The sequence below is a fragment of the Toxorhynchites rutilus genome, chromosome 3 (assembly GCF_029784135.1).
Source record: "Toxorhynchites rutilus septentrionalis strain SRP chromosome 3, ASM2978413v1, whole genome shotgun sequence".
Lineage (NCBI taxonomy): Eukaryota > Metazoa > Arthropoda > Insecta > Diptera > Culicidae > Toxorhynchites > Toxorhynchites rutilus.
The window spans coordinates 126111946-126128289 of NC_073746.1; the positions used below are offsets into that span (position 1 = coordinate 126111946).

Consider the following 16344-nt stretch of genomic DNA (forward strand, 5'->3'; position numbering starts at 1 on the left):
GGAAACGAAAACGAGCAAACGGTGACGATTTATCACTGCTTCAATAAAGCTACTGTTTGGTTTTCGTGGCATCCGTCGCTGATGAGTACCGGGTACCTATTTGCCGTTACGCTGTACGTCATCACCAATCCCATCGTGACCACCATCAGCAGAAAAAACAAAAACAGAAGAAAGAACAGCGCTAGGAAAAACTATTTCGTTATGGAAAACACCCTTTTGTGAGCGATTTATATGTTGTATGAGAAGTGTATTTCATGATAAAAGAAACCATGTTTTATAATATAAATTTATAATAAAAACATTTGTTCAACTCATTTTGTTTCGTTTTTTCTCGATCGGTTTGATTAACGAGCTTGGAATTCGAACAATTTGATGTTAGTTATCAAAATTCTACAAAAAACGTACATAGTGCTTATTTGAATGAAATCTGTAGGGTAAAACGGTTTGTTTTGTTTTGAATTTCAGATGGATTCTGAGAATCATTTCCCGTTAGATCCATTCAATGATGCCACTGATGCCTCCAATCTGCGTCGTGAATGGTAGGAATGGCACCGCTCATGTGAAATCGTTCTGGAGCTGAAGAAGATCGAATCTCAGCACGAAAAGCTTCTTTTTCTGCTGGCTCGGGGAGGTAGGGGCCTACAAAGAATTTATCACCACCTCGCACCCGTAGCGGGAGAAATCCATCCAGAACCGGTGAAAGTTCCGTTCGCTCCACAAGACGCTCCGGAGTACGATAATGCTATCATGCGCCTCAATGCCTTTTTCGTGGGAAAACGTAACGAAAGAGTAGAACTGGAGGTTTTCCGTTCTCTCCGCCAGGCCGCTGGTGAGACATTCAATCGCTACTTGTTGAGATTGCGTACGCAGGCCGCATGCTGCAATTTTGGTGAGCGTGAGGAGAAGGAGTTACTACAACAAATAACTGTCGGTGCGATGGATGAGAGAGTGCGAGATAAAGGCCTCGAAAGTACCCTGAATCTGGATGAGATCGTGAACTATGCGATTAACCGCGAGGTTTTATTGAAGCAGAAAGTGAAAACGCATCCATTTGGATCCGAAAATGGAGCCGTAGCAGTGGTCAAGCAAGAATGGACAAAGAAGGTGATGCCAAGGAGTGGAAATTCCACACGAACGGTTCAGTACGAGCGAAAATCGGATGGTAGAGGAAGAACAGAATGTAGCCGGTGTGGATCTTGGCGGCACCAACGAGACTCTGAAAATTGCATTGCCCGAAATACTACATGCCACAGCTGCGGCGCTGTGGGCCACTTTGCAAGAAAGTGTACAGCTAACCGGAATAAGTCATCTAAAGCTCGATACTCATGGAAGAAAGCGGAAACTAATGCTTTGCGAGATGGAAATAATCAAAGCCCGGGATCTGGATATCCATTACGACGCGACGAACATAAATCTTCAGAGGTAGATCTTGGCTAATTAAACGATGAATAAATGAACAATGTTAATCTTGTATGAACAAGTTAAATCTTGTCTAATTAAACGATGAATAAATAAGCAAACACTAATAGTATTTTCAAATTATTTATTTTGTTAGGTGAAGACACAGAATGATGGAACAATCGTGGGGTTTATTGACCAACTTCCAATAGAATTTTTGATTGATTCTGGGGCAACAATCAACACCGTTACGGAGTATGACTGGGAGAAGTTGGTGTCTAGCAACGCCAGGGTTTAAAAAAAAAACTGCAAAGCGATCGACGATTTTTGGCATATGCTAGCCAGGAACCTCTACGGGTAGTGTACATCTTCGAAGCATGGGTCACTATCAACGACACAAAACCCAAAATGTTTGCCGAATTTTTCGTAATTTAGGGAGCACACAAATCTTTGCTAAGTAGGAGAACCGCAGAGGACCTCAAAGTCTTGAAAGTTGGACTAGAAGTTCAAAACATTGAACAGAATAAAGCTCCGTTCCCGAAATTCCCAAATATACAAGTAAAATTATCTATTGATCCAACTGTGGCCCCCAGAAAAATGGCTTACCTCAAAATTCCGGTAGCGATAGAAGACAAGGTCAATCAGAAAATCCAGGAAATGTTGGAAACTGACATAATTGAGCCAGTAACAGGACCATCCGATTGGATCTCCCCGATGGTCGTGGTTCCAAAGGGAACTAACGATATTAGCTTGTGTATCAATATGCGATACCCGAATCAAGCCATTCAACGGGAGCATTATCCACTGCCACTAATCGACACGCTGCTTAACAAGCTAAAAGGAGCGACAGTGTTCTCTAAGATCGACATAACCTCTGCATACTATTACGTGGAGTTACATCCAGCATCGCGCGAGATTACTACGTTCATGACGAGTAAAGGTCTAATGCGTTTTAAACGATTAATGTTTGGTATAAACTGCGCGCCCGAGATCTTTCAACGGATAATGTATGACATGTTGGCTGGCATTGAAGGTGTCGTAGTTTATATTGATGATGTGGTTATTTGGGGATCCACAGTAGACGAGCATGATGAGCGACTACGAATGGTCATGGAAATTCTTGAAGAGAATCACGCGTTTCTGAATAAAGAGAAGTGTTTGTTTCGAGTGAAAGAGCTTAAAATACTAGGATTCAAGGTTAGTGTCGATGGAATCAGCCCTACTGATGATAAAGTTTCGGCTATCCAAAACTTCAGGATGCCAGAAACGAAGGAGGAAGTACGAAGTTTTTTGGGCTTGATCAATTTTGTTGGACAGTTTATAACGCATTTGTCATCGAGAACGGAGGCTCTCCGAACATTCATTAGAGGGGAAGTAGAAACATTTGGCAAAGAACAACAGAAAGCTTTCGATGATCTTCGTAACGAATTATCCAGTGCCGTTCATCGCTTAGGATTCTTTGACCCGAAGGACCAGACAGAGCTTTACGTGGACGCATCGGCGGTGGGCCTTGGGGTGGTTTTAGTCCAGAGGGATAGTATGAACAAGCCAAGGATCATCAGCTTCGCGTCAAAAGGCCTTACAAAGACGGAAAAAGTGTACCCGCAAACCCAACGCGAAGCCTTAGCCGTCGTTTGGGCGGTTGAGAAATTTTATTCGTATTTATTTGGAATACACTTCACGGTGCTAACTGACCATAAGACACTCGAATATATATTTGGAGGAAAACACCAGGAAAGAAAACGTGCCTGCTCTCGTGCTGAGGCCTGGGCGTTGCGCCTACAGCCCTACGATTTCAAGGTGGTGCATGTTCCGGGATCCCATAATATCTCCGACATTTTTTCGAGATTGTGCCCGCAGTCAGATGTTCCATTTGACGAAGCTTCGGAGCATTTCGTTTGTGGAATAGGTGAAGGACCATCGGCAATACCATTGGACGAAATCCGGAAAAGAAACGGATCTTGATGATGCACTTAAGGAAGTAGTTAAGTTTATTAATACGCAGGTGTGGCCGTCAAGCTTGTTCGCCTATCAAGCTTTCGCGAAGGAATTGGGAGTAATGGATGGTGTTGTTGTGCGTAATGATCGCATCATTCTTCCTTCAAGATTGCGACAAAGAGCATTGGATATCGCGCATCGAGGACACCCTGCAGTAGTTTCAATGAAACGAAATCTCAGGGAGAACTTGTGGTGGCCTCAGATGGACCGTGATGTTGAGCATAAGGTGCAAGAGTGTGCTGGATGTGCTTCAGTGGCTTTACAAGGTCCTCCAGAACCTATGCAGCGCAAATAAATGCCAAATCGGGCATGGCAAGATTTGGCTCTTGATTGTTTTACAGCTAAAGAATGTGTGACCTTCTTGGTAATTGCTGACTACTACAGCCGATTTTTGTCCGTTACTGAAATGAAATCAACAACTGCGCGTAAGACGATAGAGGTTCTGGAGAGTTTGTTCAAGCAGCACACGTACCCGGAAACAATTCGTTCTGATAATGGGCCCCCTTTTGCTAGTGAAGAGTTTGCGAACTACTGTGTTAACAAAAATATTCGACTAGTGCACAGTATCCCATATTGGCCTCAGATGAATGGCCTGTTTGAACGACAGAATCAGGGAATCCTGCGAACTCTGAAAATTGCTCGTACAATGAAAGAAGATTGGCGGAAGGCGATTAATGAATATGTGTATTCGTACAATACTACACCGCACTCTGTCACTGGAAAGTCGCCAATGGAGTTGCTTACAGGTCGGCCTGTAAAAGATCTGCTGCCGTCACTACGTACCGAACCCTACTGGAATCGCGATGAAGAACAACGGGATAAGGATATAATAAGAAAATTGCGAGGTAAACTATATGCGGATAAACGTCGGCAAGCAAAGGTGTCAGATATAGCTGTTGGAGATACCGTTATGATCAGGAATTACGAGATAGGGAAATTGGAGCCAACCTTTCGACCGGAAAAGTATTCAGTGATTAAGAAAAGCGGAAGCGACGTAATTGTACTGAGCGAAGATGGCGTGCGGTACAGACGCCCTGTGTCTCACCTGAGAAAGTATCCAACTACTAGTGAACAAGATGAATCCGAGGATGAATCTGAACAGCAACCTCGTACAACGGATCCTGTCGGGACACCAGCTACAGCGGACAAACCAAACGATGCCACCAATGCATGAACTATCCACCCATGAAATATCCAAATAGAATAACTAAAATGGCAGCACGATATGATGATTAATTTCCTTAAAGGATTTTTTTTACCGCTATTAGTTATTTTCATAAAAAAATGGAATAAACATATTTTTTTTTGGTATTTTTTTTCGTTTTTTTATGGGCCAGGTTAGGGATGTAGAAAAGTAATAAACATAAAATACATCGTCTCGCCCCTTGTCGAAATATAGAGAGAACTGAAGACGGCGAGAACGAGCGAGTTCTGAGCGCAGGGCAGAACAGTGGCGAATGTTAACGTGAGTGGAAATATAAATCAGCATTTTCCAAGTGCCATAACCGGAAACCAATAAATAACCGGAAACCGGAAGCGACATTCATCTAAGGAGAACTCTACAGTTGGGAACAAGTCATCGAACAAAACGGCGCATATTTGACTTAAAACAGATGATTGTAACTAATTTTATGAACAAATGAAAATTCAAAAAAAAATACCGCAGGACTTTTTTGACAGCCTAATATATTGAATACTTTTAATGCAGGTTTTTTTTTTTAATTTTGGCAGTTTATTTTCGAAGTATGATATGAAACTGCGTCATTCTGAAGACTTTCAACACGATGTGTTTACACGATTTCCTGAATTGCACTCTTCAGAGTTCAGTTGTGATTCAATTTCAATAAAATAACATATGTTATTTTATTGAAATTAAATTCTGTCTTCCCACCTGCTCAACTCTCTGCTTCAAAACTAATCAATCCTTCCGTTTTCAGCCACAAACCGCACGAGTAAGGATGTCTCGTCGACTGGGTTTCTTGTATATTTCCAGCATAGCCTTTTTTTCCATCAGCACTGGGGAGTCTGTGCGTGATTGTTTCCAGCTCCGACGTTTTTGCCATCCGACGTTCTCCTTTAGCTGTTGCTCAGTTTCCGGGGAAGTGTACTTTATTATCGCAGGAGACCGCAAAATATTACAACGCAACACAAGTAAAACCTTCTTTTTCAGCTTAGCTTAAAATATTTTCCAATCTCCTACCATCTTTTGTTCAATCTTTCCATGCGCTGAGGTGTAGAAATAACAAACTCTGAGTTTGTTGCTTTGTGACTTTCTAGGAAGGGAATGGGAATTTGACTCAAGTACACATCTTTGGGCGGTTACCGCAAAACATTTTGGAAGAGAGATTCTAAGAATTGTGATTCAAATAGCGCTTAAAAGGCTGCGCCAGAAATGACACGGAGAATTGAATTAAATTGAAAATTTCTGTTGCGTATGCAGTTAAAATTTTAATGTCTTGTTTGTTCGCTGACGGTGTATTTAGAAGAACTCTTTCGAACGCTATAAATAAATATCCATTGTCACAACACATCCGCAAAGCATCCCTTCAGAAAACGTACGTTGGAAATCACTAGCTAACATCAGCTATTTTCCGCTCAGTCCTTTCTCGCGGTGTATTTGCTCCAAACCGCCGACTTGTTTTTGTCAGCTGTTTAGCATTATAAATAAATAGAAACTTTGTTATCATCGTTATTATTATTAGAGCTTCCCACAGCGACACCATTCGATGTAAGCCGTTTGACGAGAAAGACAAAGCGCGTACGCGAAAACAAGCTATTCTCCTATTTTTCCACCCCTTTCTTCGGCACTATGGGACACCCACCCCTTTTTTCTAGGGCTTCTTGTTCCGGAATAAGCGTGAGGAGAGACAAAAGATGGATAAACTTACCATTTTCCGACAGCCAGCCAGGCCTGGTGGTGGTGGCTTGAGCTGGAATGATTTTACGATAGAACGGAAGTGTGTGGTTCGGAACTTACTTGCGGGAAAAGTTGTAGCAGTCCCAGGATGAAAATTGCCATCGCCATCGATGTGGCGGAGCAGAATTGCATTTTTAAAAAGGTCACACAGCATCTGCGTTGGTACAGGATCGGCAGCATGATGGCGAACGCGATGCAGGACTGCAGGAAGCAGCATCCGCAGCTTATCACCACCAGGATCGGTCTGGTTGAGGTTTTCGTAACCGATGCCTGCAGTACAGAGGTGGTTTCGTTGGTTCCATTGGTTGGATTTTCGCCGTGGATGGATTCCCCCAGTCGGTCGTTTGTTGTTTGATGAGGTTTGGCCGCGCAGAAGGAGGTTGCATTGGATGAGAGAGAAGAAGATGAAAAAAACGGATAAAGAAGAACAAATCTGTTAGAATAAGGAAGCGCACTCTCATTCGGAAAGCAGAGCAATTTCCGCTCCGTTTCTAGTATTTTCGTTTGCGTTTTTACCATTCCTCCGAACACCCCGGAATTGAGGTTTGAGGGAATAAACATAAAAAGTTACGACGGAGGAGAGTCGGTGAGAGACAAAAAAAAACTCGTTAAAATGTAATCTTTTGCTCAATTATTAAACTCTGTGCGAAGTTAAGGTAACCGAAGCGTATCCGGTCGCTTGTATAATGAACGAAAAAAAAACCGGTAGGATGCATTCGTATATTCGGTGACATTGTGGGACCAGTATTAGGTGTTCCGGTGTGTAGTCTTTCCGGCCCTTGCCCGATACCAGTACCACTGTTTCGCTTTCCATGAATGCTGACGATGAGAATTAATGTCGACATGTGTAGGGTTAGTAGGGAAAGTTTCGAATTGTTTGCTGTTCGACAACAGGGTGTTATTAGTGTATATTGAGCGGAACGAGTGTTAAATTTGTCACATGTTTAACAGCTTATCTGCTTAACATGGCTTGATTGTCTGATTGTTCGAAGTTTATTAGTCATTGTTGATTTCAAGCAAGAGTAACTATGAGGTGGGGGGATTTTTAATTCGTGATTCAGTTGGATTATGACACGAAACATTTGTGTGGGTTTTTTTTGTGACGAACATGAGGTTTAACTGGCTATGAGCATAGTATCCGAAATGAAAATTTTCTAATGTTAGCATACTATTCGAATTAAAAATTTCATTATCATATCAAGGGGTATTCAGAATCAAAACCTTTTTTTAAAGTAATTACTCGAAATCCAGATTTTGTTGAGAAGTCAAAGAGCCAATCAGAAAAAAATCATTTAAATACACCGTCAGTCTTCAGAAAACAAACGCAGCGCTGCGCTTGAGTTTACTTTTCATCAGCGCGCGCTCAAAGAAAAGTCGTATTATATCTTGGTGCGAACTCAAATTGAACCATTTCTTCCTCGGGTTTTGCGCTTACCAACACATTTGGCCTTTCATTTTTATTTATAGATATAAGATATGGAAATGCGTTATTTCGCCTGAAAATCCATTTCCACTTACGAACAAAGATCAATTTCGATAGCGCAAATATCGAAGGGACTAACAACGCTTATTATGATGTAATTTTCGAACATGTGGGAATTAAATTTTCCAAATTTTCCGACCTTCCAACAGGATTTTCCGGAAATTTTCCGATTTTTCTCTCCTCTATATTGATCTACGGGAAGAAACGAATACAACAAAATACAGGAGGCTAAAATCGGACCATCCCTTCTTCGGGTTTTCCGCTTACCAACAGATTTTGTCTTCAGAAAACAAACGCAGAGCTGCGCGTGAGTTTAATTTTCATCAGCGCGCGCTCAAAGAAAACTCGTATTCTATCTTGGTGCAAAAGCATAAAATTCATAAGCACGACAGCGCAAAATGTATCCGGCGCAGAACTCAGATACTAAACATTTCTTCTCACTTGTGTGATGCGCTTCTCATTTTATACATACACACACACACACACATATACATCAAATTGATAAAAACAACAGCGCGCCCCCATTTGAACCGTATACGCTTGTGTGAAGAAAAATATCTCAACAGAGAGAGCAATCCAGATTCAAGTAAATATGGCGCAAGCACGGCGCAAATTTCAGCGTAAAACTCAGCTTAAAACTGAGCGTAAGAACAGCGCTGACAACCAAACATTTGTGTTTCGGAGCGTGCTCATTCGCCAGAGTGCATGTGTGCACAAGGAGTGGAAGCTCAACTGGGTACAAAAATCTTGTTGCGCATCAGCACCAAGTTGCATTCTGAAGACTGTACACCGTACAAAAATCTTACTCAGAAAATCAACTTTATATTTTAAACTTTTATGTCTCAAAGCACAACATGTTGATATTTTTTGTTTATATTATTGGAAAAATATTTAATAAAATCAAGAAATTTTATACTTTGCGAGATTGTAACTTTTTGAGAAAAGTAATAATATATTAATATAAAAATAGAATTTATATGCGATTATACATAAAAAAAAACTATATACAACCAGGTATGGGCAAAATCGCATCGAAATTCGTTCAACAACACTCATTCACAGATAAAACTCACCCTTCTATTCTCCGTTTATGCCTCACTTTATTTGAGACAGAAAACATTCACCTATCCTCTTCGCAAAGTTCATTCTCGATTAGAATGGAAAAATACTGTCTCGATTCCGCTCTTCTATTCTCAGAAATTTTTGCATTTCGCCATAATTATTCCAAGCAGGTAACAGAGTGATTTATTATCAGGTGTGGAGAAATGAGCGAATGAACTTTACTTGTATACAACGTTTCATTTTAAGACTAACCGTTCTCGGGTTATACCTCGATTTTATATAACGAAATTAATGTTTCTGTAATTTTTATAAGATTAACTAGCTGACCCGACGAACTTCGTCTCGCCCAAAATAGATTTTTTGATTTGAATACTTTCAAACATCCACGTTTTCTTACTAAGTGAACGTTAGTGAGTCCAATCACTGAACTCTTCATTGATTGATTACCCTTTGACCCTGTACAATTTCCTTTTACTATAAATTGTCTAGTACTTCTACAAAAATTCGTCCTTATAATATAAAATTATTTTTATACACAATTCTCGTTCGAGATTCTTCAAGCATTTGGAAATAACATGTTTCTCCGTTGCATGGAATACATGTTTGATACAGAGAATATTACAAAATAAAGACAGCTCAAATCGGACCGTTCCTTCCTCGGGTTTAGAGCACACCAACACATTTGGCTTTCCATTTTTGTTTATATAGATAGAAGATAGAGGAATGCGTTATTCTGTCTGAAAATCCTTTTCCACCTTCGAACAAAAATCAATTTCGTTAGCGCCAACATCAAATGGACTAACAACGCTTAGCTAATTGTAGAACATATGGGAATTCAATTTTCCGAATTTTCCGATTTTTCTCTCCGCTATATTGATCTACGGGAAGAGACGAATACAACTAATAATAGATGACTGAAATTGAACCATTCCTTCCTCGGGTTTTGCGCTTGGCCTTTCATTTTTTTTATGGATATAAGATCTGGAAATGCGTTATTTCGCCTGAAAATCCATTTCCACTTACGAACAAAGATCAATTTCGATAGCGCAAATATCGAACGGACTAACAACGCTTATTATGATGTAATTTTCGAACATGTGGAAATTCAATTTTCCGAATATTCCGACCTTCCTTCAGGATTTTCCGATTTTTCTCTCCACTATATTGATCTACGGAAAGAGACGAACACAACAAAATACAGGAGGCTAAAATCGGACCAGATTTTGCCTTACATTTTTATTTATATAGATAAACCTTAGTCCATTACAGGTCGGACTCGATTATATATAATCGCAATTTCACTTTCAACGTTAATTTTCGAATCCAATACATAATCGAATCATAAATAAGCTATTTTTCTATTAACATTCATACATTAATGAAAAATTGTTTTCTTGAGATTCGATTATGTATAGGATTTGAAAATAATTGTTGAGTAAAAAAGGTCGACTATATATAATCGAGTCCGACCTGTATTCTTATAATATTTACTAGCTGAACCGGCAACTTCGTCTCACCCAAAATTTATATTTCGTATCACATCCACGCTTTCTTACTGTTTTCATACTAAACGCACGTTCATAGGTCTAATCGCAGAAATGTTCATTGATTGATCTTCTAATCTACCCTTTAAAATTACCTTTTACTATAAAATTACTGGTACTTCTACCAAAACACGTCATTATAATATCAGATTATTTTCCGACGCAATTCTCCCTCAAGATTTTTCAATTACTTGCAAATAACATGTTTCTCCGTTACATGGGATGGGAGAATAAAAACAGCCCTGAATCGGACAATTCCTTTCTTGAGTTTTGCTCTTATCGATACAATCGGCGATCCATTTTGATTTATATAGGTATAAGAAAATATAGAAGTACGTTTTATCACATTAAAATCGAACAAAGATCAATTTCGCTAGCGCAAACATCAAATGGACTAACAACAACGACTAACAACGGTTGTCGCTATGTGATTGTAGAACTAATGCGAATTGAATTTTCCGAACTTCTCCATTCTCCTACAGAGTTTTCCGAAAGTTTTTAATTGTCATGTTTGGTTGGAATATGTTTGATTGAAATATGTGTTCTATTTTCACGCGGCCACCTTCCCATTCCAGAGCGGGAGGGGTGTCACACCGTCATAGAAATATTTCTCGTGTCCAAAAACCCTCACATTCCAAATTTGGCTCCATTTGCTTGATTAGTTCTCGAGTTACGCAGAAGTTTGTGTTTCATTTTTATGGCAGCCCCTTGCCCTTAGAGAGGGAGTAGGTATGTCGAACAACCATTGAAACATTTATTGCTCCCTAAAACTCGCTAAAACCTAAAACCAGCAATTCAGTAGCACATACTTCACCTATTTCAACAAGGGCAATCAATGTTTGAAAGGTTACTAGCTGATCTCTGATAAAAAGCAATCACAGTTTGAGAGCACTTTTGCATAACGTTTACCCGCGAAAGCACAAAAACTTTTCACTCTGTTCTAAACGCAGCCAACGCGGTCACCTTCGTGCCAAAGGAAATGAACCCGCCCAACGCGCCAGAGCTTCGCCCAATAGAGAAATATTGGGCGATTATGAAGCAGGCCCTCCGGAAGAACCCAAAAGTTGTCAAATCGGAGGCGGACTTCAAGAGAAAATGGATTTCTGTTCAAAAAAAACTACAACCTGACGTTGTACAGAACCTTATGGACGGGGTAAAGAGGAAGGTGCGAGCATACGGGCTTGGGCTCGAAGTATGAATAAAAAGAAAATGCCAAAAGTTGTTTAATAGTGATGCAATTTGATGTGACACACCCTTTACACGAAACGTGCGAAATATGAACATAGCAATAAACTTTCACAGCGACGTTTTAAATATTGATTGTTAAACGCTCCAATGCATGATGAAGATGTTCACTCGAGAACAATTTATTGGAAATAATAAAAAGAATAAATAATTTTCTCTTCTTATAGAAAATACGGGACAATTATAAATGGTTGAAAAAACGGTACTGTCCCGTTGAAAACGGTACGTTTGGTCACCCTACCCAAAATGAACTTTTTGTAATCATAACCTTTAAACATTCACGTTTTTTTCTAAGCGAACGTTCATGGGTCCAATCGCAGAACTATTCATTGATTGATCATCTAGTTGACCCTTTAAAATTTCCTTTTACTAAAAATTTCCTAGTACATGGTCTTTCAGATTAATCGCTCACGCAAAAAAAATCGAATAGCTCCTTATAAATTTATTTTTCGCTCCGTCGATGGTAACACTGCATTCCCCACTTCGGGACGATAATATTCGACAACTTGTTCAGTCTGATTGGATGGGTTTTAGTGTCAAGATGTACAATTTACAAGAACGTGTATTTTAGTGAAATCGTATTACTCGAGCAACCGAAGCCTTAATGAAACTTTGTCCTCTTATGGTAAGGATGTCAACATTTCTCGCCGTCGATTACTTCCTCTGGGGGCACGTGAAGGACCGTTGCTATGTTGATAAGCCACAAAATTTAGAGGAACTTAAAGAAGAAATAACTCGGATTTTCAACAGCATCGAAATCGTAATGTTAGATTTATGCATGACGAATTTTGTTCACCGTTTAAAACGTGTTATCGAAAAAAGGGGTAGTCTAATCGAAAATGTCATAAAATAAGCTTTATTTTTGTTTTAGAAAAATAAAAATCGGTTCACTTTTGTAGAAGTTATTGAAATTAAAGGGTGTGTCACATCAAATTGCATCACGGTAACAACGCTGTAGAAATTTAATTTATTGGAATTATATCTTCAGCTTTCGCTTCTAATCAGATAAGAGTGTATAGATCAAGTTGGCCATGCTTCACTGTCAATTTTTCGTTAATTTTGAAAAATGTCGTCGAACGAAAAAAAGCGTCGTGAATTAATCCTGTGCACTCATTTCGAGAATCCGGAGTTGTCACATCGGGACATCGGTAAGATGCTGGGAATCGTCCAATCCACGGTCAGCAGAGTACTAAAACGATACTTCGAGAACCTAACCATCGACCGGAAGGTGAAGAACGGCAAAAATGGATGCTTCGTCAGTGAAAAAGATCACAAGCGCGTAGTTAAGCAGTTTAGACGTGATCCGAGAAGTTCGGTCCGGGATGTCGCCAATAAGCTGAATTTGTCAAGTTCATTTGTCCAGCGGACCAAGCAGCGGGAGGGCCTGCGTACATACAAGGTTCAGAAGGCTCCTAACCGCGACGAAAGGCAAAACATGGTGAGGAAGACGCGAGCCCGGAAGCTGTACACCGAAATGCTGACGAAGCCGCATTGCCTGGTAATGGACGACGAAACCTACGTCAAAGCGGACTTTCGTCAGCTGCCGAGGCTGTTGTTCTTCTCCGCAGAGGACAAATTCAGCGTTCCGGAGGAGATTCGCAAGCAGAAACTATCCAAGTTTGCCAAAAAGTACATGGTGTGGCAAGCGATCTGCTCTTGCGGAAAGCGGAGCGCCCTCTTCGTGATGACCGGCACGGTAAACGGGCAGGTTTACCTTAAGGAGTGCCTACAGAAGCGCTTACTACCACTATTGAAGCAGCACGAGGGCCCGACCATCTTCTGGCCGGATCTCGCTTCGTGCCACTATTCAAAGGACGTGTTGGAGTGGTACGAAGCCAACGGGGTCACCTTCGTGCCAAAGGAATGAACCTGCCCAACGCGCCGGACCTTTGCCCAATAGAGAAATATTGGGCGATTATGTAGCAGGCCCTCCGGAAGAACCCAAAAGTTGTCAAATCGGAGGAGGACTTCAAGAGAAAATGGATTTCTGTTAAAAAAAACTACAACCTGACGTTGTACAAACCTTATGGACGGGGTAAAGAGGAAGGTGCGAGCATACGGGCTTGGGCTCGAAGTATGAATAAAAAGAAAATGCCAAAAGTTGTCTAATAGTTTTTATTTTACTGTCTAAAATTTTCAAAAGGATCGGTCTACTGGGCGAATTTCTACAGCGTTTTTTTCCGTGATGCAATTTGATATGACACACCCTTTAGTTGCGTGAGCGTTTAATCCGAAAGACCCTGTACTACTAAAACTCGATATTATAAAATCAGAATATTTTCAGACACAATTCTCGTTCAATATTTTTCAACCACTTGTAAATAACATGTTTCTCCCGTTACATGGAATACATGTTTGATACAGAGTATATTCTGAAATTAAGACATCTCAAATTGGATGATTCCTTCCTCGAGTTTTGCGCTTACCAACACATTTGGCACATAAGGGAATTCAATTTTCCGAGTTTTTCAAAAATATTTCAACTGTTATGTTTGGTTGGAATATGGTTGGTTGAGATACGTGTAACGTTTTATGAGACCCCCTTCCTCAAAACACCATAGAAATATTTCTCATACCCAATAATCCTCGTGTTCTCGAGTTATGCAGAAATTTGTGTTTCATTTGTATATCCATAGTGAATTTTTTGGAACTTTTCTATTCATCTCAAATAATCTCCGCAATATTCGATCATTTTAATTTGGGTAGATACAAACTCAAAGATGTATAGAAGAAGCAAATTTTATCAACCGTTCCCCTGTGTTATAAAACGATAAGTTATATGGAAAACAATTGGAAAAATTGGAAAAAAAATTGTGTTAAAATCTCAAAATTTCTGTAAAAACAGAAAGGAATTGTTTTTTATTCCTTTTCTATATTTTTGTCCTCTACATCTACACACACCAAGATAAAACTATGTGAATGAAATATTCCAAAAGCTGAATGTTTAAGCTCTAAAATGATGTATTATATGTATCATAAGCTTAATAGAACGTTTCGAAAGCTTATTTTCGACTTTTAAAAGTATTGGAAAAAAAACTGCATGGTGGGGTACGACAACGAGTTTGAGTCACTGTATAAGACTTCTCAGATCGAGTGAAAATTCTCTCTGATGACAAATAACATCCGAAAACTGCATTCATTAGAAAGATATTTCAATAAGTAAAAACCTACCAGAATAAACAATAAATGTCTAATTTTTTGTCAAATTAGTTGTACCATTTTTTAACTGACAAGTTCTAGGAAGACAAATTTCATTGCTGATAGAATCAATCCAAAATGCGTGACTGGGTTTTGAGAAGTTATGACCAGACTTGACAATACAACAATAAATTCAGCCAGCCATTCCATGCCAAACCGATATAGTGGTTCTCAGATTTCCATGAAAAGCGGTAATTTTCTTCTTTATCGCAAAATATTAGACCATTATTTTTTATTTTTTTCCATTAGGGTGCCCATTTTCATTTTAGGGTGGTCCGAAAAATTTAATTTTCCCCTTTTTTCCAAAAATGATCTCATATCTTTTGAGCCACTAAATCGATTCAGATGATCGACATATCAAATTGAATTCTATTAGCTAATCTTTTCGAAAAGGACCAGCTTCATTCACTTCAATTAATTATATGTCGGTAACTGAATCGGTCTAGTAAATTAAAAGTTATAATTTTTTTTATTACATTTATTTATTTTAAGGCTCATTAGCATTTTAGCTGTAACAGAGACGAATTTTAATCGTGTACATGTCACATGGTTATCATATCTATAATTAGCACATTACACAGTAGCCATTCGCCAGTATTCCTTCTATACCATTATATATGGTACATATACACCGTAGCCATTTAGGCGTAAGAGTATTCTTTCTGTTCTTCCATTATCCAGTTAGACCACCGGACAGCGGAGACAGTTGATTCATCATTGTTGAGTTATTTATAGAACAGCAGCCCGATGTGTCTTGCAGAGCAGAGCCGTTGCATGGATGAATCGATCTTATTTCGACCGTGGATCGATCTCCATCACTGATGATTGTTGCGTGGACGTAGCTATTCTGTAACAACACAAAGATGGTCAATGAGGGTCCTGAGTTTTGAACTCACGATCGATCGCTTACCAAGCGAACGCGCAACCAATGTGGCTACGGAGACCCCCTATAATTTTTTGAAAAACATCATTTTAGTAAATAGGCGAAAAATGATTTTTTAAACCATTGGTGAACTTTGAAAAACCATAACTTGAAAACGGAAAAAAACACGTCTTTGATTTTGAGATAATCTATGTAATCATCCTCAGCTTTCAAGAAAAAATATCAAAACATATAGCGCCCTTGGTCCCGAAACCATGTAAAGTATAAAAAACAGATACAGTTAATAATTACGAAAACAAAATCCAAATTTGAAAGTGTAGATTTTTTTCGAAGAAGATTGGTTCATTCCCTTGAATTAAATATGTCGATCATTGAAATCGGTGTAGTAGCTCAAAAGTTATGATTTTTTGAAAAAAAAGTCACTTTTGGAAAAAAGGGAAAAAGTTGATTTTTTGGACCACCCTAAAATGAAAATGGTCACCTTAATAAGAAAAATAAAATGATACGAGTCTGATTTTTTGCGATAAAGAACAAAATTACCACTTTACACGGAAATCTGAGATAAAATACCGAACAAGTGAGTAAAGGTAAAGATTTCACTGACGAATCAATTCTA

The 16344-nt window shown here is 39.3% G+C and overlaps 1 protein-coding gene across 7 annotated transcripts in view; it reads right to left on the reverse strand.

The window, feature by feature from the left end:
- Positions 1–16344, reverse strand: part of LOC129774820 (uncharacterized) — a 676155-nt gene that overhangs the window by 73934 nt on the left and 585877 nt on the right. For all 7 annotated transcript variants that reach the window (XM_055778819.1, XM_055778821.1, XM_055778817.1 and 4 more), the window contains one exon: positions 6374–6583. In XM_055778819.1, the coding sequence (XP_055634794.1) occupies positions 6374–6583 (210 nt within the window). The remainder of the gene's footprint in view (positions 1–6373; positions 6584–16344) is intronic.